General features: G+C 37.2%; 4 protein-coding genes across 7 annotated transcripts; 2 read left to right on the top strand and 2 right to left on the bottom strand.

Moving 5' to 3' along the window:
• The first annotated feature begins 3,071 nt into the window (after window positions 1-3,071).
• Window positions 3,072-7,778, top strand: LOC120016612 (calcium/calmodulin-regulated receptor-like kinase 2). Of its 2 annotated transcripts, XM_038869461.1 has the most exons (9): window positions 3,072-3,413; window positions 4,070-4,174; window positions 4,478-4,865; window positions 4,973-5,126; window positions 5,514-5,640; window positions 6,508-6,593; window positions 6,675-6,746; window positions 6,854-7,057; window positions 7,169-7,778. In XM_038869461.1, the coding sequence occupies exons 3-9, from the start codon at window positions 4,540-4,542 to the stop codon at window positions 7,460-7,462; spliced, it is 1,263 nt and encodes a 420-aa protein (XP_038725389.1). In that variant the 5' UTR covers window positions 3,072-3,413; window positions 4,070-4,174; window positions 4,478-4,539; the 3' UTR covers window positions 7,463-7,778. The 2 variants fall into 2 exon arrangements, with proteins under 2 accessions (XP_038725389.1, XP_038725390.1); XM_038869462.1 differs by lacking the exon at window positions 4,070-4,174 and having other exon boundaries at window positions 3,081-3,413.
• A 232-nt stretch (window positions 7,779-8,010) lies between these two features.
• On the bottom strand, window positions 8,011-12,537 carry LOC120016611 (phosphatidylinositol 4-kinase gamma 5-like). Of its 3 annotated transcripts, none has more exons than XM_038869457.1 (2): window positions 12,399-12,537; window positions 8,011-10,592 (listed from the first exon to the last, which is right to left on the bottom strand). In XM_038869457.1, exon 2 carries the CDS (start codon window positions 10,293-10,295, stop codon window positions 8,412-8,414), a length of 1,884 nt encoding a protein of 627 aa, XP_038725385.1. In that variant the 5' UTR covers window positions 10,296-10,592; window positions 12,399-12,537; the 3' UTR covers window positions 8,011-8,411. The 3 variants fall into 3 exon arrangements, with proteins under 3 accessions (XP_038725385.1, XP_038725387.1, XP_038725388.1); XM_038869459.1 differs by having other exon boundaries at window positions 8,011-10,579; XM_038869460.1 differs by lacking the exon at window positions 12,399-12,537 and adding an exon at window positions 10,663-10,680 and having other exon boundaries at window positions 8,011-10,579.
• A 2,279-nt stretch (window positions 12,538-14,816) lies between these two features.
• LOC120016032 (O-fucosyltransferase 27-like) lies at window positions 14,817-19,943 on the top strand. Its single transcript, XM_038868602.1, has 10 exons — window positions 14,817-15,114; window positions 15,594-15,678; window positions 16,059-16,129; window positions 16,209-16,297; window positions 16,410-16,653; window positions 17,340-17,452; window positions 17,545-17,635; window positions 17,748-17,876; window positions 18,044-18,591; window positions 18,992-19,943. The coding sequence occupies exons 1-10, from the start codon at window positions 14,905-14,907 to the stop codon at window positions 19,455-19,457; spliced, it is 2,046 nt and encodes a 681-aa protein (XP_038724530.1). The 5' UTR covers window positions 14,817-14,904; the 3' UTR covers window positions 19,458-19,943.
• Window positions 19,944-23,252: 3,309 nt separating this feature from the next.
• LOC120015893 (rhamnogalacturonan I rhamnosyltransferase 1-like) lies at window positions 23,253-26,929 on the bottom strand. Its single transcript, XM_038868390.1, has 8 exons — window positions 25,984-26,929; window positions 25,575-25,642; window positions 25,370-25,458; window positions 25,099-25,264; window positions 24,712-25,001; window positions 24,405-24,609; window positions 24,162-24,319; window positions 23,253-23,829 (listed from the first exon to the last, which is right to left on the bottom strand). Exons 1-8 carry the CDS (start codon window positions 26,291-26,293, stop codon window positions 23,583-23,585), a joined length of 1,533 nt encoding a protein of 510 aa, XP_038724318.1. The 5' UTR covers window positions 26,294-26,929; the 3' UTR covers window positions 23,253-23,582.
• Between the last annotated feature and the right edge of the window lie 399 nt (window positions 26,930-27,328).

Genomic DNA, 27,328 nt, shown 5'->3' with positions numbered 1-27,328 from the left:
GAAAGAAAACATATATAATGCTAGATATTATCAATGTTATAGCTAGTTAGGCATATGTAAGCAGTCTTATCACGCCCTAATTAATATTACGCCGTGACGTCTAGCCTAGCTAGATGAAAATATTATTGTGTCATCCAATGTCGTGTGCATATATGTGCCATACTATTCAGTTTACCATATATATATAGATATATATAATTAATTTCTTGTGTGCCAGAATCACAAGTTGGAGGCAAAGACATTGAAATCTGCCAACTTTGAAGATACCAAGTCAAAGCCAAGCTTCAGAGCCAGCTTTGATGATCATGAGTCTTCTCCCAAAGGTGAAACACAGAGGCTTCTTGATGAGGCAGAAGAAGAGCTTGTCACTTGGATGGACTACAATCAACCCAACAAGGCTCACCGCAAGCCTCCAATCAACAATGGTCTACCTAAGCATTAATTAGTCAAGTAATATTCGTGTAATAGCTTGCTTGGAACCCTAGATATATAATTATATATATAGGTTTTTGGGCTCACAATTTTGGCCCCAAAATATATAGGAAGTAGTGAAGTCCCTTAACCTAGCTATATAGCAAGGAATAGAACCGGATAGGAAATAACTTAAACTTGTCTTAGTTTATATATTATGGTTTGATTATATATAAATGCATAGGAATTGAACAAGGAAAGTGTTTTATTATGTTGTTTGAGTTTGTATATATATATATATATATATATATACTCGAATTAAGTAGTATCAAAATTCGAACTCCCACTCCCTCTTTTCCATATTAGACCAGTTTGTTGTAACTTGGGCTATGGATTAAGATTCAATTAGGTATTTGGGATATTGTGTGCGGCGCTGCGATATAATTTATATGGATCCATTAATAGATCACGATAACTATGAAGGTGATAAGTTGGAATATGGACTCACAACCTAATTTTCTTCAACAAATATATTTATATACCCATCTATCACTCTCTTATTTTCGTCTAGCATGTATTTCTATTTCTGGTCCTACCCTGAAACTCCAAAATCCTAGTGGCCACTCCGAACCCGAATTCACTACCATAAACAAAATTAACCATTAATACTATTATATTATTGTAAATTTATTAACCTCCTAATCATTATTTTTTTCCACTTATAAATCACCAAATTGACACCATCCCCTCTAGGATATGACAACATAGTTATTTATAGTGGATAGCTTGAATTAATAATTCAATGTTACATTTGCACAAACATGTGAATTGACTATACATCCTTAATTTAATAACTCATACTTGGAAAATAGTATATATTATCTGGCAAAGAGGAAAAGAATATATATATCTGGTGCTTCCGGATAAATCTATGGAAGCTGCCCGGCCCATTTAGCTAAGTGATCAGCCCAGCCCAGCCCAGCCCAGGCGTTTTGAGGCCTGCCAGCCCATGAATGAGAGAAGACAAGAGGAGCAAGTGTCCTTGCCGCCGGCTGCCTGCAGATTAAATTAAAGATTTTTATATATTTAATTTAATCAATCTACATGATGAAGGCTTACATATTATATATTCCTAGTATTACCAACATGCTTTAATTGAAGACATTAATATCAAATTACATATATACTATAATAAATACTTTCTACACGTGCCAAATTATACACTAATTAATATTAATTAATTAATTTGAGGGTATTAATATTATGGATATGAAGTTGCAAACACAAGTCTTTGAAAAAGTCTAGTCATCCAACCCAATAAACAAGTTGATAGGATCCCTTCTTTTACGTCCCCATATCCCTCCCGTGTGGCGACATGGGGACTTAAAAAAGGATAGAGAGGGATGGGGTTTCTCTCGCTTTTGACATTGTGGGCCTCAACGAGAGACCCGCATGACGGGCTATTAGCTCAGTGGTAGAGCGTGCTCCTGATAATTGCGTCGTTGTGCCTGGGCCAACCAAGTTGGCCGACAATAACATATATGTCAAGTTCTTATTATAATATTTTTATTTTTTCAAGACACAAAAATATTCTCATTTTTTCTTATCTTCCATTTTGAATATTGCTATTTATGGGGCATACCCTTCTTTTTTGATGGCTTGTGCACACAAAAATTTATCACCTAGTTACAGGATAAGCTGCTTAGGTGTCAAATTCCAGTGCACAATCACAAATATATTATTCTAAATGAAAATCTAACCATAATCTCTTCTTTAGTTGATACGATTTATTCAATCTCTCTCACACCAAACCATGATTCATTACCTTAAAAAATTAAATTTATGCAACAATTATGATTCTCTCATTTATTCCTACCATCCTTGATCCCTGTGCACCAAATCATTCATGTCCATTCCGTCTTCAGAGGGTTTTAGGTATGGAAATATAAGGATAACCAAATCTCAACTTTGTTTTTTATTTTCTTAAACCAAGTTTCATTAATTAATTAGAAATTTATTAATCAAATAACAAGTGGATTATAACTAAGTGTGTTGCGGTAGTTACAAGATTTGAGAGAGGAATATATGCACACCACCATCAACATATTATGTATTTTGGATTATTATTATTTTTTGTACCTAATACATTGCTTGAAAGGGTTGGAGTACTATAACCTATGACTAGGAGGAGAGCAAGTATTATCCACGTTTTTTTAATACTAATTATATAAATATTATAATTAGTAAAAAATTAATTTTTTTAGTGTTGAATATATGTTATTTGATTCAACATGTCTCTAATTCACTTGAAATGTGGAGCAATTTGATGATTGATTACTTACATTTTATAATTAATCACATAATACCCATATATATAATTTATCACAACATTTGAAAAAATATTACTAGAAAAAATTGAACTGAATAGAACGAGCATGTATGATAGTTCTCAAATTGTTTTCTAAACGCACTCAGAGAATGCATGTATATACCACGTATACAAGAAAAAGAAAGAAAGAATTGAAGTATATATACAATACAAAGAGCAACAAAGTATCAATGGGTCAACCTAAGAAACCAAGAAAGCAACAAAGATGTAAAGATAGATATAAATGGCGGATGATTCCATGAATTTATTAGAGATGACCGGCTACACAGTACACATTACACAAACTGTTTCTATTCATTCCCTTGCGCGCTCTCGATTCGCCAAATTCTGCTCTCTTGAATACATCTTACTAAAAACTCCGCTTGTCCTTTTTCTATTTTCTCTGTTTTCCTTTTTTTGATTTTCGTCTTCCTTCCTTTTTGATTCCCCAATAGGCCAATAAGCCTCCAATTAGGACTTGTTTTCTTTCAGTTTCTCTCTCTAGACTGGGTCCAGAGTTCCTCTCGACCTGGGTCTTCGGCAATCAACATTGACTTGCTTAAAATCAACAGTTAGCCGTGGGTGGTGGTGTACAAGGAGACTGATCAGCTTCTGGGTTTTCTTAGTCGTCGAGGTATGTGGTTTTTGTTAACTTTAATGGTTTTTTTTTTTTGGACCCTTTTTGAGATATTTTGCTGGATTTCGATGTATTTCTTGTGTTTTTGCTGGGGTTTGGGTTCCTGGTTGTTGAATTTGGAGTTTTAAGGGAGTATTATGTTCGTTGTTTCTGTTGGGTTTGTGGTGGGTTACTGGGTTTGATTCCATTATAGAGAGTATAGCCGCTGAAAGTTGGGTTGTTTAGGGTTTCAATACTCAAGATAAATACGTGCAACTTTAATTTTTGAGATCAATACATAGTGACCACGGTTAATTGATGTCAGCTTAAATTAGAAGAATTCAAGAACATTAGATAGGGAATTTGGGATATAGAATGTCAATTAAAGGGCAATATAATATTCCTGGAAAACATGAGGCCAATCATCCTTAGAAATTGAAAATTCTATGATGGAAACGCAATTACTTGTTACTTTTTATTGACAACTAAGAAAAAAATGTCGGGAGCACTTTCCACGTTGACGCTGTATTTTTTTTAGATTGAATGAAACAGATGATGATGGAGTGATAGGTCAGGCTAAATGTGTGTTGAATTAAACCTTTATCTTTCTCCTTTAAGTATTCATGAACAACTTTGTTTGTTGTACAACTTATGCAACCACATTCTTCTATCAGATATGCACAAAAGACGCTGGACTTTGTCTCTCTATTTTCTTATCTTTCTTGATCCAATTGAGACCATGACAGTTACATATAGATCATTTGAAGCTTGTAAAAGAGGTAATAATATTTTCTTCTATCCTTTTCAAATTCCCTGTGTATTTGAGAAACCAGTATCACTTGAGGGATCATTTCTTGTTGTGCTTATATCATGAAGTTCTATAATGTAGTCTTCATTAATTGTAAATGACGTTTACAACAAGATCCTGTAGACTACGTACCTTTTGTAATAATTTCCTTTTTCTTTTCCATTTGAAATTTCAATTCCCTTGTTGGGTGAGGTTTTGTTTTGTTCCCTAGAGGGTGGGGATATACCAAGAACTTAGAAGTCTTTACTTAATATGTATGCTCCTCTTTTGACAGTGACTGCAGCACTTCTTCCCTCAAGATGCATTCATATTCTGAATTCCAAAAGAGACTGAAGAATGGTTCATAAAGGTGATTTGGTTGCTATTGGAATCTCTGTTGGTCTGGCCCTTGGTATCTTGATAGCTTCACTAGTATTTTTCATCGTAAGGTGGTACAAGCGGCGTGCTCATCTTCGACGTTGTGCAAATGAGCGTAGTTTGACCACTGTTCCAATACGCATAAATGGATTAGATACAAGCACTGACTTCAGTGCATCCCTGGCAAATGAAGCAACTCTTCAGGGAACAGAAAACCCTCAACAAACTTCTCAGCTTTCTTGGTGGGGTAATCACAGTAAAGATCAGCTTGCTTCTGCGTCAGGCATACCTCGATATTTCTATAAGTACGGGAAAATTTTCAAGCACATACAAAAGATCATTATGAAACCTATCATACGATTGCAAAGGGGCAAATTTGTATGAAATGATAATTTCCTATCATGTTTTTCAGGGATGTTCAGAAAGCTACACAGAACTTTACAACTATTTTGGGACAAGGGTCATTTGGTCCAGTGTATAAAGCAACAATGCCTACTGGAGAAGTTGTAGCCGTGAAGGCTCTTGCTTCTAATTCGAAACAGGGGGAGAAAGAGTTCCAAACTGAGGTAAGAACTTGATGTTTGATGTGTATGATTAGAGAGGAAAGTAATTGGTTATTTCTCTGGAGCGTGACATACAAGAAGGACACTTCATAACATATCATGTCAGTGTCGTAAATTCTGAGCATACAGTCTGTTCCGTGTATTATATTTAAGAGGCAGTCTTTTCCATTGGAAGCTAACAACATGATGGGCCTCCAATATCGTGTTTACCTTGAGGGGAAGAAGGAACGAATTTTCAAAAGCGTTTGTTTGGTACTGTCAGATGACGCATATTTGTTTATTTTCACTTCTCTGTTTCTTTATGGCATTTGCAAACTGTCTATTTTTCGAATTCAAAGTTTCCAAGAAAGCACATCTAGTCTTCAATCATGTAGCCATGTTTCTTTGCAGGTAACTCTGCTGGGAAGGCTGCATCACCGGAATCTTGTCAATTTACTAGGATATTGTGTAGATAAAGGACAGCGCATGTTGATCTATGAGTTCATGAGCAATGGGAGTTTGGCCAACCTTTTATATGGTAAGCTAAGAAGCCCCTTTAATTTGCATGTCAAACTGTTATTTATCCAGACCATCCACAGGGAGTTTGAAAGTAACATTTTTAAAGTTAAGGTGCCATTGAAACTATGGCTTTGTCAGAGCTATTATTGTATATGAAGTTTAATCTCGTCTCATATCCATAAAATTTTTTTATCATTTGTGTGATCTCCACTCTCTTTCTCCTTTTTCTGTTTTCTACGTAATTAATTCTGCCTAAAGCGTTCTAAAGGGGGAAATTAATTTTAAAGATCTGTCATTTTAAGGCTGTCAAAATATGTGCGGGATTATGCCATTAAACTAGCTTCAATGATGTCATCATATGAAACATCACATGAATTGTATTTCTTTTGTCCATTACCACTGTTTGTATAATAGGCCAGGTAGAACATGTATCCTTTTGCTGGCTGGAGTTCATTGATACCCAATGGTAGCATGGAAACTGTTCTCATGAAACAATAATTTTGATTTCTTTGTCCATTCATTTTATGATTCTCAATGTTTGTGATTTGTGAAAGGTGAAGAAACGTGCCTTTGTTCAACTCTGATTCTGTGATTTCCAACTGTCAATGTTACAGCACCATGAATTTAGTGAGCGTGCAGATGATAGTGCTTAAACGTGTTCAACTCTGATTATGATTAATGAACTTTAGATCATGGAATATTTTTGTGAATGTAATTTCCTGTAATTGATTAGTTACTATGTGCATATGACTGTTCGTCAAGACTGTAATTGATGGTTGGATGTGTGCTCACAAACTTCTGTGTGCGCACATTTTTGAATGGTATCTATTGAATTACCATTTTTGCTCATCCTCAATCAGTAATTTTATGTTGCATATGCATTCAGACAAAGCAGATCGAGTTTTAAGTTGGGAACAAAGGCTACAAATTGCTCTTGATATTTCACATGGAATCGAATATCTACATGAAGGGGTAAGTTAAGCACTATGCTCTCTTATTTCCTTGGTTTAATGCATTTTAACCCCTTTATATGACATGACAATCTTGGAACAGGCAGTGCCACCCGTCATACATCGCGATTTAAAGTCTGCTAATATATTGTTGGACCGGTCAATGAGAGCTAAGGTAAGCTGGGAAATGAATATTTATGTATGTAAAACAATGAATGGTAGGTATATTCATGGTAAGCTGCTTTTCCTTTCAAGCTTTTCATCATCATCGACGTATGGCAGGTCGCTGATTTTGGGCTGTCAAAGGAAGAGGTCTTCGATGAGCGCAACTCTGGCCTGAAAGGTACATATGGCTACATAGATCCGGCATACATATCAACAAACAGCTTCACAAAGAAGAGTGACGTCTACAGTTTTGGTGTAATCATCTTTGAACTAATTACAGCCATCCACCCACACCAAAACTTAATGGAATACGTTAATCTAGTAAGTCCCTCACCATCTGCAGAAATGTTAATCCAGTTTGTTTGTTTAAAAGAAAATCTAATTTATAATAGAATGGAGTTAAAATCCCTTTTATCTACATATTTCTCATAGGCTTCGATGAGTCCAGACGGTGTCGATGAAATACTTGATGAGAGACTTGCTGGAGAATGCAATGTTGAGGAAGTGAGGGAGCTAGCTAAAATTGCTCACAAATGCTTGCACAAATTACAAAGGAGGCGTCCTTCAATAGTAGAAGTTTCACAGGCCATAGTGAAGATAAGGCAGAGGAGGAGACTTACCAAGGAAGACACAATGTCTTTCGCCAGAGACGATTTATTACGACTAGCAAGTCACATAGAGGACCAACGGTTGGAGATGATTGAGATGGGGAAGGAGGGTGATTAACCGATCACAAGAATTTTTTTTATATGTATATCACTCCTTTCCTTTCCTTTCCTTTCCTTTTCCTCAAGTGATATTGATTATACCCAGTATAGGAAAACCATCAATCCCTTTTTGCCTTAAAAGAAGGTTAAGCTCTCACCCCATCCGTGGCTGATTTCAGCTATATGCTAGTTGGATGAAGTCTCGGACATTCGATTTTGACAGCAAACAATGGCATCAGAAGCATGAGATTGGAACAGCATACTCTCTCATCCAGGATTACTTGCTTATGTGTATGCGTATAGTCCAGCTAAATCAGGACAAAGATGCTAAGGAATGGTTAAATTCTTGTACAGTTTTAAGCATCACTGCCCTATGCCCTTATAAGAAGTTGGATCGGTCAGGGTCTGCATTCAATTACAATTTGCAGCCGCTCAAAATTCCTTAATCTCTTCACTTATGAGCTGCCTATGGTCTTTACTTAACCAATGGCAACTTAGTCGATAGCTGCTGCCCACTAATAACATGCATCAAAATGCCAAGGGACAAACAACTGCAAAAGTTAGATCAGCTCAACTCTGCACCTCGCAAATACTAGAACTGACCAGTTACCACAAAAAAAGAACTCGGGAGTTCAAACCATATACCGAACACAGCATAATACACATAAACTTGATTAATTATAGTATTCTCATCTTTCCGCTAGTAAAAAAGATGGGACTTGAGCACCCACTTCCCAGGGGAATGAGGGAAAATTGACAAAGAAAACTAGAGAAAAGAGAGAACCAGAGAAAACATGCAGTGGAAAAAATAATTACATATCGGCAAACAAATCAACAGTCTCACCTCCAATTGCGGTTGAAGCTTTCAAGCGTCGAAGTGGTAATAATTCAAAGGGTGAACGACAGGTTAGCAGCATGAGGTTCCACAATGCTTTGCTAAATTCTATATCAAATCCAGTTTCAACTCCTCAGAACTGGCATGAGGTTCCAAGCCTCTGTCTCTGCATTCCAACCACACTTTCAGATCTATGACTAGTAAATGCAGGGTACAGTAACTGCTGAAAAATTTCAAGGTACTGCATCCACTCCTCTTCGTTCATATCAGCAAGTTTCACAAAACTAGTGCTTGCAGGAAACTCTTCATTCATACTCCGATCTCCAGAAGATATGCCAGCTAAATACCTGTTTTTCTTTATTGTGCCCTTGCATTGACAACTCTTTTTGCGGAGGGTCATCCTTTTCAGTGACGTAGCCAACTTTGAAACAGTTGAATGGTGGCCCCATGCTGGGAGAGTATACTCATCCTTCTGTAAAGATATTTCATTCCCCCAACTCCCACCCTCGGCTTCCACCTCCTCTACACTCTCCTCCAGCTTGGAAAGTGGATGCCAACCATTTTCAAGTTCTGACCCAGCAGAAAGCGTTTTGGTTGCCCTCTCTTCCATATCTGAAATCAAATTTGACTCTTCACAGTCAACATCAAACTGAAAATCCTCGTTATCTCCTGTTTTTGCCTCGTAAGAAACCAATGCCCTCTCCGCTAACATTTCCCTAGCTTCAATACATACTAACTCAAGCTCACTTGGCTCATCCTCATGGCCTCGAAAGTCCCTACTCATCATCCCCCCAATCTCAGCAAGACACAGACCAAAAGTAGCTGCTTCCTTGAGGAACACTGTGCAAAGAACCAAAACCCGGAGACACGCCTCCCGAATCATGGGCAGCTCCATTCTAAGCATTTCAGATTCCCGCAAAGGGTCAAGACGATCTATATACTCTAGCTCATCCTCTGAAAAAGGAATCGATGCCTGCGGCCAGTGGATCCACTCAAAATATGGGTCCTCCAAGCTCTCTGGAAGGCAAAGGCCATGATCAATCGGAACAAGCTCTACTTCACCAAAACTCCCCATCCCGTCAAGCTTTCTGACCAGGAGGTTTCCAGCATGTCTGTCTGTATTCAAAATCCGAATATCTAAAATCCCTATCCTATGTACAGCAGCAACGGGAAAGCTTGAAGTTCCATGGTCGCTAGCATCAAAATCATGAGGTATGTACCGCTGAAGGGATGCAATCTTGCTGACATCCTTCTTCTGCTGATGCTTATATTTGCTTACTCCATCATTGACATTGAAAATTGAGTGGGTGACCTTCACAAGAGCAGTAGGTGGCACACTGGCAAAGTGATCATGGTCAAGAAGGAAAGCTGCCACTTCTCTAAATCCTGTTTCCCCAACTCGTACTGAACGCTTCAGGCCAGGCTGGCCCAAAGATTTTCCAACAAACCCTTTCGGATTGTTGGGTGCATAAGGTTCCTCATCAGTGGGCTTCACGATGGCAACATTATCACCATTGCAATTTCTGAAATAGTAAGCACCCCCAAGTCCACTACGAATAGGAACAGGATCAATGCCATACTTCATTGCCATAACAATTTCCTGTACAAGACTTCTTGTACCGGCAAAGTGATTTGAGAATCCCAATATCTCAATTGGACCACTCTGATCTCTATGCTGAAGATCCTTCCCTGCAGGTGAGAGACAAGGAGTGGATGAGCTTCTGTGAATATGGTTCCTGGTTAGAAGAAGTGGAGAATCATTTCTGACAGAACTGAGATCATTCTTGAACACCAAATCACCAAATATCAATGACCTCTCATCAGTTGGAACATTGAGGGCAAGCTGCAGTCTCCTCTTCACTGTATGGGCATTGTCACTTCTATCTAACTCTATACCCAAAACAATGCCAGTTTCAGTCTGCACAAATACACGCCTTCTTCCAGAAGGTTGTCTTTCCATTCTCCTATTGTCATTACACTCACCACTAAGGGGGCTTTTCAAGGTTGCAGTTGCCATCCGACTATCTGAGATGAAGAGGGTGGTCCAGACTAGGAGACGTGAAAGGAAGAAGAGAACCAGTAAACTTCAGAGCCAGCAGCTGAGATGGCGGCAGCAGAGAGCTTTTCTCTCAAACATACGCCAATCTCACATGTGAGCAGCGACAGGGGACGAAACTTTGCAATGCAAGCAATCATAATTGACCAAGTAGAACCCGAACTATTCCTGTTGTTCCCACATCATAACAGATTGTTGAGAAGCAAGTGCAAAACTTGGTTAAACTGCTGGATTGGAGAATCCACCTGGCAATGCCATCTAATTAAGAGATGCATTAATTAACAGAGGCATCAAATGAGAACAGATAAAAAGATATTAACATTACCACCTGGGGAAAAAAGGGAAAAGAGAACATCCATCGACCCAACAAACATACCCACAAAGTTAATAGTGCCTGTTTTCACACGGTTAGAAATTTGAAGACAGGGATTTAACATGAAATCATTAAGAAGATGAGGCCTCAAAACTCACTGTCAACCATGAAATTGAGACGAGTAAATAAAGACATAACTGAAAGACGATATAAATAAATCAAATGAAACTAAAAAAACTTTAGTGTGGCAGTCAAGTATAGGATTTTCTAACCAAGTCATAATCATTAAATCCTCACCTATTGTCAAGCTCTTGTGGTGTTGAACATATCTCACAAGTACGCACAGAACCTCAACATAGCTCTTTTAATTTAAAGCAAAACTTTTAAAAGAGAAAACCACGCAGCAAGCTAACATAAAGCTACCAGCCTACCATAGACTAAGGGCTGGTTTGGCATTGCCCATTTTTACACGCTTCCAAATTCCAATAACTTCTGTTAGTTATTACATTGTTTTTAATTAAAATAAAGAGAAATACATAAAGATAGGTAGGTAACCAATGCCAAACGATCCCCAAGCCATACAATGGAGGGCGGGAAAAAGAATTTTATTTTTCAAAATTACCACCCTTTAAAATTATTTTGGTTACTTTGATGTATTTATAATTTGTTATCAGCCAAATAAAGCAGAAAGAACTGACATGCTTCCCCTCGAACTCACCTACACTTCTACTTGGACAGCTGGACATGCAAGCTTATCCAATACTTTTACTTCAAAAAGTACGTCAACGCAAATACAAACATGCTAGAGACTACATATATGAACATGCTAGAGACTACATATCCACAAACAATGTGCCACAAGCAATAATAAAGAGAGAAACAAAAGCTTTCAACCATCCCTCGCATAAAGCTTTGTGCATAGCTAAATGGCATGCCAATTGTCAAATATAATCATAAGGATTAAGTTTCTGAATATCGTTTCTTAATATCAAAACAATAAGAGGCACTAACCAATGCATCAACTAATCACCTTACAAACATTTCTTTCCCAGAGGCAAAAAAAACCATTTTGTCAATAAAGGAACATTTTCAAATTTATCAATCTATAATGGGATGTCCATCATACGTGAAAGTACCAGTAATTTATGCTAAGTCAGCAATCCAAATCATACAATGAAAGACTTTGATCTAGTTTACTCTCCAACAACAAAGATATCCAAGTTCACTAAATTCTGCCGAGATGGGTGATGTGGAAAAAAAAAAGATAATCAAACTGAAAGAACAACAACTTGGATGATCCATAGAATCTTCTATTTTCCAAAAGAAGTTTCACGGGTCACATATGTGTACAAATCCACAAACAGATACATATATGCATGCAAATCTGTTTGCAATCCTTCGCTAGACATACAAACAACAGAGTTGCACTTCTACTAACTTCGCATACATAAATTACATTTCTTCGCTTATCTCACCATATGATCAGCACCAATTCATCGTCTTAAATAGTATATCAAATGTCATTATTCTTAATAACCACACCAACTCAAATGGATTAAAACACGAACACAAAAGTAGGCAATCGCACTAAAAAAGATCAGAAAGAAATGGTAACATGTGCTACAAGCAATGATTTTCACAATCAGAACATATTGAAGCAAAACCAATCGGTATTTCTTTTCTACGTGTTTTTTCGTGAGAATCAAAGACGATAAGTGGTCGGAAACCAGAGCGAGTTCGAAAAGACTTACCGGACATCATCGGGAACAGATCGGGACGGCGAAGACGCAGGGAGAGCCACCGCCGTTGATGACAAAAACGGTTGAGATTCAACGAATTTTCGCTCTGTGGTCTGTTCTTTCTCTCTCTCTCTCACTCCCGCTTCGGCGATATTTTTGTGGACTATTTAAAGAGAACTGGAAACGGCTTAAGGGATAATTAATCAATATTTAATTTAAATATTAATTAAATTTGACACTATCTGAACGGAGATTGAGCCACGTAAGTGAGGGACCCACCGGGGATGGGTATGGTTGTGACGTGGCAAGATCCTGCAGTGTGTTTGGGCGATTGTTACGTCGGTTTACCACATCTTAATCATGCTTTAATGTAATCAATTGTCAGATATTAAGATTTCTTGCCTTATTTTAATGTTATTCTGATCTTAAAATTAGAAAATAATATTATACGCAAGCTTGGGAAATGACAATCTTATCCCTATGAATTTGGTTTTTTCCATAACCGATTTATAAATTTTGTTGGTAAAGAGAAAAGGCTGGTCAGCATTATTAGTTGCCTAAAATCACAAGACATTCTTCATTAACTGTACCATTATTAAATGAATAATAATAAGGGTATTATTTTTAATTTTTTTAAACTTAAAATATAATTTTTTCATGCTCTGAGACCACTCATTATCATTTCCCTAATAATAATATAACATGTTTATTATCCACCATTATAATTTAAATAAAAAATTAATAAATGGTGTAATGGCAACTTTACGTATTTAATTTGTGTAATTTTCTTTATATAATAACAATTGATCCAGGACTATGTAATTGGTCTAGAATAGGGGAGTTTACAATTTTAATCACAATTTGAAAGTTGTGTTACATCACATCACACTTTTATTTTTCTATTTTTGAAATTTATCTTATTTTATATATATATGTAAATTATCGACTCCAAAGAATTGTAAAACCGGAAATCAATATTAAAGTACGAACAAATCAACAATTAGAACCCAACATAAATTTTTTAACATTTAGTAATTAATATTAAAATATTGGCATATCTAGAGACATGGGTCATATATAATTATTGTAGGTGTACTCATATGTACATGATACTAATGATGCCACTTTTCTTTCTTCCCCTGTTTCATGGACATAAGTGCTTGGGGTTGTGCTTGTGTCCATATGCTCTATGCAGAAGTCGCTTGAGAGGCACTTGATTGGCAAGTTCCAATCTTGCAGTATTTTAGACACTTTATGTTCCAAATGGGTTGAAATATGACATTCAAAGAGGCAATAACTCTGCTTTACCAAACCACATTTAGAGCGTCCATAGTGGTGCAACATAATCCAACACTTCAAACATCTCAAAATTTGTACAACATTTGTGTTTTCAAGTGTAGAGTATACCATACACCCATAATGATTATCATCTCAAGCGCTACAAAATACATATACTATCAATTATCAACCTCCAATTCCCTCCATCTTTTCCCTCCTATCTAGGTTGCTATATAATAATAGAAATTTTGTATTTGTCAACTGTAAAATTTTATAGTTGTATTCTACCGGTACGATATTGTAATACGACGTCATATTATACTATTGAAACATTCTTTTTTAGTTATTCAACGAAGGTCATTATTTAACATATGACAGGTGACACTTTTTGAGTGGCTTTTGATATTACTGTACACAAACTACTGCATACTTCATCTCTCTAGTTTTCCTAAAATTATCAGTGTACACCACTTGTTTTCAAGTATGTAAAAATGACCCATTGTGGGGCTCTAGTGCCGAACTTTTCCAAAAAATGGGGTATCAAGTGTGATTTTGCGCATCCACTGTGGAGGCTCTTATTGCCCCAAGTTAGGCACATTGTTTGTTTTTTTTTTTTTTTAATATCATTCAATAATATGTTTTGTATTGGAATCGAACATTGAACACATATATCCTTAATCCAATCGATTATCAATCGAACCATCTCTGGTTTGTTTCCTCTTATTCAATGTGGAGGTAAGGGAAATATATGACATCCTTTTAACTTATAACAGAATATTTTAGAATCAAGAAACTCATATGTTATTCATTGCTCCATATCAACATTATCCTTCCTTTCCTCTCCCTGTATCAAGTGAGATTCTATGTTTTTCAACAACAGATATGATCATATTGGCCAAAAAGGACGAGTCTTTATGGCAAGTGAGGGGACCTTCCATGGCTTCAACAATGGCTGGCTCCATTACTCAATTGGGGGAGCATGTTTTCTTCCTTCACTTTAGATAAGAAATAATTGATTGGCAACTCCGTACACGCGCTTAAAGCGAGAAGAGACTTTAGAGTGCATTAATCTTGTACACGCTCCGTTTCTTACAAAGGCATGTAACATAAGCCAGCGAGTCCTCCTCTCTTGACTTTTCCTACTCTGCTCTCTCTCTCTGTCTCTCTCAGTCTATGTCACATTCTAACTCCTCTGTTACTATCTCCAAGTTTCTTCTGTAGGTCCCGTGGAGTGACACAGATGGGGGTTACAATGAAAGGAGAAGGGAAGGGTGTGATGAAATCCAAAATGAAGTGTGTGGGCTTGATTGGGCTCGTTCTATCGGCGTTTTCTCTGTTTGTGCACTTTTTGCTTGCGAGATTCACTGATAAGGGCATTGCGGAATATCAATCTTCAATCACAATCTTCTCCTGGAGACCAACTTTTGAATCTTATGACTTGGCCATAACTGTAATGTGCTTATGCCCCCATCACAAAGATCTCGTTTTTTTTCGTTCTATAGTTCTTTTTCTTTGTTTTCTCCATACTTGATTTAACGATTTGGCGAATGTTTGAAGTTCCGACTTTTGGGAATTTCTGAACCCAGTTCTGTGATCTGAACATTTAATTCTTTATGGGTTTGGATTATCGTGTGATTTGGGTGCTTGCATGGGAGAATATTTGTTGTTCTTGTGGATATATGAAATGGGTATTCTTACTGTGTTTGGGGAAGATGGATTTGGCATTTCCTATTGAGTGTTTTTGGTTCTGTTTTCCAGATGGACTTGAATTATTGAGTTTGGCGTATTTTTATGTGATATGATCTGTTTGTGGTTTACTTCAACAATAATGGAGTGCTGTAGATTTTACTGTCGATTCAAGAGTTTAGTGCGTCGGCCATGACGCCTATTCATGGATTCTTATATTGGTTATCTTAATCTGTAATCCAGAGTCCATTGTATAGACGATTATGGGGTCCAGTGAAGCATCTTGAACCTTTACTTCCAGATGCAAATCCCAGAACATACTATGATGGTAAGCTCTATGTGCATCTTTGTGTTGGTTTTTGATGCTTTTAACTTTTCCGCATTTTAAATACACTAAAACAGCCTTGGCAACGCATAAAGTAGATAATCAAAAATAATGAAGCTTTCATAGAACATTACTGTTAAAGGACCAACTATGTTAATGATAGTAAGTCAGTCTACCAGTACTTTTGCTGCTATTTGGTTGCATTTTGGTTTAAGTAATTTGTTTTTCACTTTTCTGAAATTACTTTACGTTGTCATCGTCATTAGAAACGTTGACATGGTAGTATTGATACCTGTAAATTTTTCTTATCAGTGGTTCTTATTTAGGTTTATAGTATCTGTGGCAATGGTTCCTAACTTTGAAATATCTAATTACCTACACAGATCCAAGTTCACAAACAACTGGGTTTATTTTTGTCAAGATACAAGGAGGTTTCCATGAGATCAGGAACTCTGTAAGAATGACAATATTGTATTCCATTTGCTGCTAATCACATGAACCAAAGGTGTGATAAACTTTGTTTGAATTTTCAGATAAGTGATGTGGTTGCGGTTTCTCGTTTTCTAAATGCTACCTTAGTTATTCCTGAGATTCTATCGACAACTAGCAGCAAAGGAATAAGGTTAACTCACTTCTCTGTGCTTACTAAGGTTTCAGCTTTCACTGGAAAATTAATAATAGATAGAAACCTATTGGTTATTATGTGTTGTTTATCAAGTTAATGTTTATTGCAGCTCACAATTCAAGAGTTTTGCCTATCTCTATGATGTGGACCAATTCATGATAACCCTAGAAAAAGATGTCAAGATGGTGAAAACCCTTCCAAAAAACCTTAAAGGTGCAAGGAGAAAGAAGGAGATCCCAGTATTTAAAGTTCCGTACTCCGCTTCGCCTTATTATTATTTGCAACATGTTCTCCCAGTATTGAATAAGCATTCAGTTGTTGAACTAGTTGTCGGAGATGGTGGATGCTTGCAGGTAATGCCAATTATTTGGTAACTTTCACATGAAGTGGATTTGAATTACTTTTGCCCTAGAATTGTTGCAAATACAAACTGTGTATTGGTTGTGATCCCTGGACTGAAGGTTACTGCAACTGAACAACGCTTATGATTTGTCATGTGCCTTTTTCTTTCAAAGTTTCTTAATATGTGTAGGTCCTTCAAGTTCTCCATGAATTGCATATAGGATGAGGATTGACTAAGCTTCAGTATTTTAAAAGCTTGCATTGTTAATCTCTTTGGATAAATAAGGACTCCCATGACTACCTTTATCCCCATTGCACACGTATGCCTTGAGGAAGCCATTTAATAATGTATTTGAGTGCTATACTCCTCCCCTTTTGCTTCCTTCTGCACCCACCTCCTAATATTGATGATTATGTAGAACATTCACGATTCACGAGGCCATAGTGTCCATGCTTATCAAGTTATTATTTCGTATTTGTAAGTTGTAACCTATATCTTATCTTCGTTCTCCCAAATTTCTCAAATTTTCAATAAGACACACATTTTGCGTCTCTAGTAACTCACACGTACGCGCTTTCTCCACTAATACTTTCAACTTTGTTTTTCTTCTGTTGTATCTGTACCCTTCAACATTTATCTTTCTTCATGGTTCTGAGCTTGACCGGTGTTTCTTGTGTCTGATATTATTTGACACAGGACACCCTTCCTCCTCATTTTGAGGAATACCAAAGGCTAAGATGTAGGGTTGCTTTCCACGCCTTACAGTTCAGACAGGAGGTCCTGGAACTTGCTCAGAGAGTCCTGCAGAGGTCCATGATTGTTCATCTTATAAATGCTATACTCAACTGTTCTTTTTTTGTTCATTTTTTTATCAGTCGCCTTATTTCTGTAATTATTTCAGATTACGATCTCCAGGCCGTCCATATATAGCTTTTGATCCTGGGATGACTCGAGATGCTTTGGCATATCATGGTTGTGCCAAACTTTTTCAGGTACCTGCTTCAAACTCAGTAGAGATGATTGGTGATCGATTTATCAAACTCTTTATCAGCTAACCTTACCACCTGCATTTGATATATGTATCGTCTTGGAGCTCTTCCCAAGGATGTGCATACTGAACTCATTCAGCACAAGCGATCTTGGATGATGAAACGTGGGATTGTAAAGGGCAAGCTGTCTGTAAATTCAGAGGACCAGCGCCTTAATGGATCTTGTCCATTGATGCCGGAAGAGGTAAGGGATTACTTGATACTCGGCTTTTCAGTAGGTACCTTTGTGCCAGTTCCACAATTCTGAAAGATATCTTCCCTATGAGCTTTGTACATTATGCTCTACGATCCTTGTATTTGGGTGACTACGTACAGTGCGGCTAACCGGGCTAAACCAATTGGTTTCTCTAGATTGGCATTATTCTTCGTGCATATGGATACTCAAGGGACACAATTATATATGTATCCGGTGGTGAAGTTTTCGGTGGACAAAGAACACTAATTCCTCTTCGTGCAATGTTTGAGAATGTTATTGATAGATCTTCTCTCACAATGGGGTGGGAGCTTAGTAGAATTTATGGTCGTGAGGCTAACCTCGAAAGCTATCCAAAATCTCCACCTTCCGTTGTGGAAGATAGGAAGGCTGTAGAGTGGAAATTTGCGGGTCCAAGGCCTCGCCCACTTCCACCCCCTCCCGCCAGACCCAAAACTTACAACATTGAAGGTTGGTGGGGTTGGGTTGCAGAGAGCAACAATGAGCCTGATAGTACAGTGATTGAGCTGAGGACTAATGCCCATAAATTACTATGGGAAGCAATTGATTATGTAATTTGTGTTGAAGCTGATGTATTCATCCCTGGATTTGATCGTGATGGCAAGGGACGTCCAAATTTTGCAAGTTTGATCATGGGGCACAGGCTTTATCAGTCGGCTGCATCTAAAACATACAGACTGAACAGGTATGAACTCTCCATCTGAAAACGCTATTTAATCACTAACTCAATTTAGGTAATTGCACATTTTCTTCGCCAAAGCTAAATAGATGAGACTCATAACAAGATGCTTGAATACTGTTTAGGGGTGTGGACTTCTGCCAATTTACTGGCTTGTTTAAGCTGCTATGCTGGGAAATTTGTCTTGATGATGAGATAATTACAATTTACCGAGTTCATATGTCATCGTTTGTATGCCCGTTGAGGGATTTTATAGTGGCTGTGACCTGCTCTAACGCAGTTTGAATACTCCTCTGCTCCATTATTAATATGAGAATCTTTCAGCAAAGACTACTTTTTGCGATTCCATATTGGCTTAATTTTTATCGGCTATGCTTTCACTAATCTTCTTGTTTCTGTTTTTCAGTCACTACAGGAAAGAGCTGGCAAATCTTTTAGAAAATAATCATCGTGATTTGTACCATGCAAATCATACATGGTTGACCTCGATACGTCGGCTTCTGACAAGAAGTTTAGTTAATGGATTAACAGAAGCATCCAACGAATCTAAGCCGTTATCTTTTCTCTCACACCCAGTTCCTGAATGTTCTTGCTTGAGGCGCGTTCCTGCTGAAATGTCATTTAATTATTCAAGTCCAACTCACATTCAAGTTCAGGCTGCCCTTGGAGTTAGGAACCATTGCCCTGCTTGGATGGACCATGGCTCGATCTCACACTCAAAAGACAAGGAGACCGAAGAGGACATCGATGAAGATGATTCATTGTCATCAGGTTTATTCTTTAAGTATAATAGTAGCCGTGAAAGCATAGGTGAAGAAATGAATAAAGAGGAAGCTCAACTAGATGACCAAGATGAAGACGGTCGAGAATAATACGGAAATAAGCTTTATTGTGCTCGAGTACTGGTCTTTAGGAGCTGTATATAATCATTTGTTGATTCTTGGAATGGTCAGAAAGGACGTGGCTTCTGTGTCAATGCGACGCAAGGAGAAGGAAATTCACCCTAGAAAGTTGGCTCACATCAGTAGGAATTCATCAGTTCAGGTACAAGTACGCATCCATATTTATGCTGGTTATGTCAAGTAGTTAAAGCCTGCCTCCTTTTAAAGGAAAAAAAAAGTATGATGTTTAGCTTAACCCCAAAATCAATTTTGATCTTCAGTAGCTTGCTTTCCATTGTATTGAGTTGTTTTAAGTAGAGGGCAGCACCTGCAGTTGATGTAAGATTGGTCAAAAGCCAAAGTGGGTAGATATTATTAACCTTTGATTGACTGTATGGATTCTTTTTGTGCTTGGCTGGAGATGTCTGCTTAAACATGACAAAGCACTCTAATGGGATTTTGTTCTCTCTTCCTCTCTCTCTCTCTCTCTATGTGTATATATATATATATATATATATATATATATATATATATATATATATATTTCATGACACATAGAACTCACATGCAACAACACACTCACAAATATACACAAATGTGCTGTCCATTACCATAGGATATGAACCCGTTGTGCAGAAATACACGAATGGTGAGCCAGTTGTGCTGAGCATCGATGTGTTCTCCCTCACTTTATATGAAAGTGATATTCAACCACTTCAAGTGTTCAAATTCTGTCCTTATCTGGTAACTGCATTTAATTAGTGACCATTAGTACCTTTTTCATGGTTTTTGCAAGATTGTTTGAGATGTAAAACACCACAAGTAATCTTCAGATTCATGCACATCATGTGAAGAAAAGAAAGATTATTAATACTAAGTTACTAACTTTGAACATATCATAACCATCGGAACGGACTGTATTATTACGTGAAATTAGCATCCTTTTTTCCTACTTTTCCAAAAGAATCTATCTTCTAGAAAGTGACTTCTGATCAAGAAAATACATGAATGATTAGGCAGTGGAGCTAAGCACCCGCGTGTTCTTCCTCACTTTATATGCGAATGATATTCAGCCCACTTCAAGTGCTCAAATTCTGTCAATATCTGGTCACTGCATTTAGTTGGTGACCATTAGTACCTTTTTCATGGTATTTGCAAAGATTGTTTGAGATGTAACACACCACAAGAAATCTTCAGATTCGTGCACATCATGTAGAAAGAAAGAAAAGAGAGATTATTAATAGTTTAACACTCACTCTGAACCCATCATAATCATCTTTTCTTTGGAACTGACTGCATTATTAGACGAAATTAGCATCCTTTTTCCTAATTTTTTTCGAAAGAATCTATCTTGTAGAAGGAGTCTTTTCATAAGGAGGGAAAAAAAAATAGTAGAAGACACGTTTTCCAATCACATGCAGACTATTAATTTCCAAGAACACAAAGAATAAGAGCACTTAAGGACAATATATGGCTTGATCGTCAAGACATCTTAGCTACATAGCCACCAGCAGCAGCACCACCAAGAAGCAAGCATAATCCACATCTTCTCTGCCACTTTCTTTCTGTCTTCTGGAGTACCTGATTCTTGTTAGAGAGAATACCAAGGCGAAGCAATTATGGGTGATCAAGAGAAGTACCCAGTGAGTTTGTGCATCTTGTTGTTGTTGAAGTCCCTGTTTCCGTTGTTGAAGTCACTGTTTCCATGTCTCCCTGTGCCTGCAGATTCTGAGCACTGGAAGTATGCAACACCAACAGTGCCTCAGACCGCAATTGCAGCAGCTGCCAAGCATTTCTCATCTGTTCATAAGGTTCAATTCAGCTAGCTAGTATCTGGTCTACCACAAAAGAGGCCTTCTAATCCATAGAAAAGTTCTGCCATGTAAACTTTGTGTGTTTTGCTCTCTATTATTAATAAAGTCGTTCTATCTTCTTGTATTAAAATAAAATATGGAAGCCAAAAATGAAGGTACAATAACCGGTTATTTGGGTGATAGTCTTGTTGGTGAATCTCTTCGAGGTCAAACTGTATGAACTCGGGAGATCCTGAGTTTGATTTTCAATGGGAACAATATCATTTTGGTCACACAATGAGTTTTTGCCCAACTTATCGGTTTTTGAGTGTGGGGGCTGATTTACTGAGTTTAGACAGAAAATCCAAAGGCAAACTTAAAAAAATAAGCTCCAATACATTTTTTGTTGTTTTTTCCTGTAGGTTAGTGGGACTAGGGAATAAGATGGGATGGAAAAGAAGAAAAAGCTCTAACGGGCATTTGATTCATAATTGTGTGAGGTAAGCATGATATGAGTGCGAGGTGAGTGTGAAGTGAGTATGGAGTGAGCATAGTCATGTTTGGTATAATAAAATAAAGAGTGAGCATGAGTGTGACAATATTAATAGTAGAATTTTTATATTACTTGTTTTTTTTCTTTCTTGAAAATAAAATAATATTTGATAACAAGTGTAAAAGATTTTACACATCAAAACTAAATATAAATTCTCGTCCCTCTTTTATTTTCGTTCTTAAACTTTTTTCGCCTAATTACATGTCTCAACTATTATATATCTATATAATAATAATAATAATAATATACATAAGACAAAATTTACACATAAGACAGATGACAAGAAATAACCTAATGTCTAAATTCTTCTCCACCGTCATCCCATCTTCCACATTCACTTTACACATCTAATTTGTTAGATGGGACATTCATGGGAGCTTTTGAAAATCGAATCACATCCCACTTAAAAGATATTGGTGGTGTAATGCGAAAGCTAAGTTTGGAGGGCCAAGGAAGCAGGCACCATCATTAATGTGGACTTGGAAGCTATTAACTATTCATCCACCCATGGATTTCATTAATGGTGGATGACTTCTTGGATCACCCACAACACAGTATATTTTCTTGGATCAGTAACTCTTAAGCTCTCTTGGATCACTCACACTTATCCAGAATAATACTCTTTCCCATTTATTCTCTCTTTCTCTCAACCTCAAGATGAAACTTCTGGGGATTGTGAATGAATGATGATTTTGACTAGAAAATTAGTATTTTCTTCTTCTTTTTTCTTTCCCTTAGGGCAATCATCTGAGAGTCATATCATAGATAGTCTAGTCTCTTTTTTGTTTTGTTTTTTCCTTCTAGGGTTTATGGTAGTATCTGTGTTTATGTACTGACAAATAAATTCCTCTGATAACATATGCTGCTGCATCAGGGGGGTCCTACAGTGCAGAACCTCCTTAGCTGGAAGGACTAGGGATCTAATAAATTATTTTCTGGTGATTCCAGATGGAGGTTGATGTTGCTTATTGAATGCGTGGGAGTAATGTGTGACCAAACGTGAGTATATAGAATTAGCATATACCTTAATACCATATGGATTCGGAGGTCCTAAGTTCGATTCTCACGGTGAGCAATAATACCCTTGTAGTTAAATGTTGAGCTTTCGCTTAATTTATCCTGTAGTCAAGTGAGAAACGTTTATGAGAGTAGGTTTGACGACCCGAGTTTAGACCCATATTAGATATCCAAAGACAAGCTTGTATGGTTTCATTCTCGGTTACCAAAGAAAATATACCTTCACTATCCATGTGAGCACATGTATACTTGCATCTTTTTGCAAGTATTGACAGAATCATAAAAACTGGTCCACACATGCTCATCAAGTGTGAGGTTCACAAGGCACACTTTGTCACCTACAAAGAGACTAAGTTGATTCTAAGGTTGGTTAACACCATTATGCACCAAACATGCAAGTTTAGTTTATCTGTCTCACATTGATTTATCAGAACTAGGATAGGAGAAATGGCATTTCTGGGAGGGGTGAATAGTCTGAAAACTGCCCAACAAAGCTCTGTAATTTGCCTTCTTTTTCTTTTTATACAATGCCAGGTAAAGTGACATTAGGCCTCCAATGGAATACTTTGTCACACTATACAGTAATCAAATTATTCAAAAAAAGTAAAAAGTTATAAATATCAGTTGATCCCGGCTCAGGCGCCCCCGTTCTTCCTTCAACTATGTTCATAAACATAATTAGAGTCCTCTCTGTGCCCTAATTGTCGATGTGAGTAATGGTGGTAGATAACCATCTTGTTTGCATGAGCAGTATCATGTGTACCTCAATGGTTCATCTAACGATTGCAAGCATTCATGCGGATTGGCATAGAAGTAATCTTCTTCCTTCGGTCTATCTGCTATGACTAGTCGTTCTCTTGGGTTCCCAATACGATCAGCATGAGTATCCTTCACAATGGAAGAAATTTCATCCCAACTCAATGATCCATTGCTGTACTGGTCTATCAAATCAACTAGAAGCTTTCTGTTCAATGCAATAGTCTTCTTGAAACCCAAGAATCTGAAAGTCATTGTAAAACAAAACAAAAATAAATTTAGATTATTCCTTGTATATTTTGAAGAAAAAAAATGTTTGTGGACATGATAGCAGAACATTAAGGCAAGTGAATGATATGATAAAACATCAGCAAAGTTCATCAGATCATAGTTCATTTGAAGCAGTGGCTAAGAAACTGTGGTTTTATCCATATCATTGTCATAAGCGTAGTTCGTTCGGGGCTATTAATTCATCCTTGGTAAGATAAGAAATATATGGTCCAGCTAGTTCATTGGAAATGATTGTAAAACAATATCCCATTTAACAAGTTAACAGATCATAAAAGCAGATATTACCTGCGATGGCCTTCGACAACTTTGGCCATGTTTCCATCATACGTAGGAACAAATATGTCACTTTCAAGAGAGACAAGATAGTCCAATGCCGCCATTTGGGATGAGTGGTTTTGGAAAAATATCAAATCTGAAGGTTTCAGTAGAGTTTCTTTCCTAACCTGTTTCACAATCACAAGGCAAAGTGTTTGAGGAACATCTGCAGATAAATGTAAAAACAGTGTTTTTGAGGTTCTGGATACTAACCAAATTAGGAAATGCTGCAGCCAGAGAAGCCATCCTTCTTTGTCCACCATAGATTTCACCAGCAGCAATATAAATTTGAACATTGTGATTAATTCCCAGGGCACTTAATACTAGGGCAGTCTCCTCAGGTGTCAGGGGACACAAGCCTTCTTTCCTCTTCAATTCAGAATTTATAACTTTTTCCTTCCACCAGGGATAAGCATACCTAACAATACGCTTAGTGACGGTTAATACAGAATGATAAAAAAAAACACTAGTGTTTGAAACTGAATACAAGTGTATCACAGTAATAGAGAGTACTAAATACCTCATTCTTGTCAGCTCTTCAACCTCATCACTATTGCAACCATGAGAGCAGCCAGAGAAAGCCAACATGTCCATCTCATATCTGAGATGAAGAACTAGGAAAGGACCTCTTTCCCGCAGAATCTTGACAACCCTTCTACCCAATTCTTCTATCTGTGGTGTAAATCTCAGAGAGCTGAAATTTACTCGACAGCGCAACTTCTGAATGTCTATAGGTAGTCCATTATTAGCAAGTCTAGCATCAGTTTTATTCAAATGAACAACTTTGTGCTTCTGTACCAGTGGAAGAATCTGTTGGCAAGAACTTAAGCAGATTAGTTGCATTGAACAAGTAATAGAAAGAGGTATGAAAAGCTTAGCACTGGTATACTCTAATCAGGGAACTAACCTGGTGAAGGTAGTAAGATAGATTAGACCAACTAATGGGTGGCAAGGAGTGAAACATTCCGAGTTCAAATCGTCTTTTGACCCTAGGCGGTAGCTCTTTCAATATCCGTACCTCATCTCTCAGTGAAGTGATGAAATGATCAACATCAAATATGTCTTGGAACTCACTGCCTCAGGCAAATTTAACCATATAAATTAAGAATAATTATGAACTGGATTAAGGAGGCATAGTGATTGCATATCGTAGAATATAGTAGAATATATTAACACACCTTGGATCATTCCAAAATGAAGTTTTATCCAGCTCTGGTACAATAAGAGTGACATTCAAGTATCTCGCAATAGCAACCATATCACATATCTGCAGCGAAGAGCCGAAAGAGATCATCAAGTGCGGACTAAGTAACAGCAAAAAAGTAAAAACAAAGCTATCAATACTATGATTTGACAATTTCATAACAGTAGCTATCAACTCACCGCTGCTCGCATTTGGTTCAGTCCTCCATTGCAAGAAACCATAAGATAGCCATTATTCTTATATACCCCTGTAAGCACCAATCATCAAATTTTAGATTAACAAAGGAAACTAAGTTGTTACCATTGAAAAATTTGAGGAACAAACTGCTACATAAAATAAAATATTAAAGGTGAATCATCGAATTCACTTTAGTATGAAGAAGGGATCACATATGAGAATCTACCCAAAAAAAACAGGAAAACAGATGACACTAAAAGTAGCAATGTAGCTTTTCTACAAAATCCAAGTTCAAAAGAAGCACTGCAAATGGAATCCAACTTTAGAAATCATCAACTATTCGTCAGTTTCAAAGCTAAAAAAGAACTGGGGAAAACATTGAAACCAAAATTGAGAGACTCTTGAACTCACTCTTTGGCGGAAGAACAACTTTGGCCGGCAGAGATTCATCAACGGCTAGCGACAAATGAGAATGATTAAGACAAGAAGGCCAGCTCTTCAATAATCTGGGTCTCCACATCTCTCCAAGCGCCATCAACTGAACAACACATGTCCATAGCAATGCCGTCGTGATAGCTCGGATCAACCATAACTTCATTCGGGAACTCGAAACCATCGAATGCTTTAACTTCTCTGTCTTTCCATCTCCCAAAAATCCCATCTTTATCTTCCACACCTCCCTATAGTTACCTCTCTCAACAGAATCCTCTGTCTTGCACATTCTCTTGTAGTCAATCCCAATTGATCTCACTCGAAGCAACTTGACCCTTCAAGGCCAGAATCAAACAAGAGACTATAAATTATTCCACTCAAGCTTTGACATCAACGCGACCTGTATGCCAGTAGATCTTCTGAAAAAAACCTCTATCCCCAAAGAAGACAAGACGGTGCTTTTAACTTATCCACAGCTCGCCGAAACTGTAAAACATCAATCTTCAATCCCACAAAACACAAATGTATAATCAAAATAATCAAACCCATCTTCAAATCTTCATTTCTTTAATGACCAAATGCTCACCTACTCTTTCACCCACACCCACACAGCTCCAACAAAAAAAACCACCAAACCCAGAATTTTTTGACAAATGTAAATCAAACCTCGAAATGCTATCCACGATATTCTCAAATGCCTCTGTAATGGGCACCCAAAATAGAGAAAAAAAAAAAAAAAAAAAAAAAGGTTGAGAGATCCGGCGTTTCCAGATTATCCGACCAGATCCCGGCGAGGGTTGCCGGAGAACTGTGCCGAATGCTTTAGTGAGGATTGAGATATATAGAGGGTAGAGAGAGAGAGAGAGAGAGAGAGGGTGTCGGCGTTACAATTGGAACCGCTGTGACAAAAGAAAGCCTGTGATTTAGGCCGGCAAGTTTCTTGCATTCACAACATAAAAGTTGCAACCGTACCATATGCATATATTGCATATTGTTCTTTGAAGGCCTATTTAAATCCCCCAAATAAATAAAAAAAAGTCCTAAATTAATTTTTTTTTGTTGATTAAGACAAAATTAGTTTTGAATATGTGCTTTAATTTGATTTTTAAAAATATAATAAGGTACTAAATCTGTTAATTTTTTATTGAAAATAGGGAGAGACAAGAAAAAGAGATAGCCAAAACAATTAATTTTGTTGTTGATTAAGACAAAATTAGTTGTCAATATGTGCTTTGATTTGATTTTAAAAATATAATAAGGCCATAAATCTGTTAATTTCTTATTGAAAATAGGGAAAAATAAAAACAGAGATAGATCGTCAACA

The sequence above is a fragment of the Tripterygium wilfordii genome, chromosome 15 (genome assembly GCF_013401445.1).
Source record: "Tripterygium wilfordii isolate XIE 37 chromosome 15, ASM1340144v1, whole genome shotgun sequence".
In the NCBI taxonomy this organism is placed as follows: Eukaryota; Viridiplantae; Streptophyta; class Magnoliopsida; order Celastrales; family Celastraceae; genus Tripterygium; species Tripterygium wilfordii.
The sequence above is the reverse complement of the archived record's forward strand: the minus strand, read 5'-3'. Positions and strand labels throughout refer to the sequence as shown.

Coding starts and splice junctions, on each gene's coding strand:
- LOC120016612 (XM_038869461.1), top strand. CDS start 4,540: ATGGTTCATAAAGGTGATTTGGTTGCTATTGGAATCTCTGTTGGTCTG. Junction 5,127..5,513: donor AGAAAGAGTTCCAAACTGAG/GTAAGAACTTGA, acceptor GTTTCTTTGCAG/GTAACTCTGCTGGGAAGGCT. Junction 6,594..6,674: donor TCGAATATCTACATGAAGGG/GTAAGTTAAGCA, acceptor ATCTTGGAACAG/GCAGTGCCACCCGTCATACA.
- LOC120016611 (XM_038869457.1), bottom strand. CDS start 10,295: ATGGCAACTGCAACCTTGAAAAGCCCCCTTAGTGGTGAGTGTAATGAC.
- LOC120016032 (XM_038868602.1), top strand. CDS start 14,905: ATGGGGGTTACAATGAAAGGAGAAGGGAAGGGTGTGATGAAATCCAAA. Junction 15,115..15,593: donor CTTATGACTTGGCCATAACT/GTAATGTGCTTA, acceptor TCTGTAATCCAG/AGTCCATTGTATAGACGATT. Junction 18,592..18,991: donor AAAACATACAGACTGAACAG/GTATGAACTCTC, acceptor TCTGTTTTTCAG/TCACTACAGGAAAGAGCTGG.
- LOC120015893 (XM_038868390.1), bottom strand. CDS start 26,293: ATGTGCAAGACAGAGGATTCTGTTGAGAGAGGTAACTATAGGGAGGTG. Junction 25,643..25,983: donor AGTTGTTCTTCCGCCAAAGA/GTGAGTTCAAGA, acceptor TGGTGCTTACAG/GGGTATATAAGAATAATGGC. Junction 23,830..24,161: donor GTTGTCGAAGGCCATCGCAG/GTAATATCTGCT, acceptor AATGACTTTCAG/ATTCTTGGGTTTCAAGAAGA.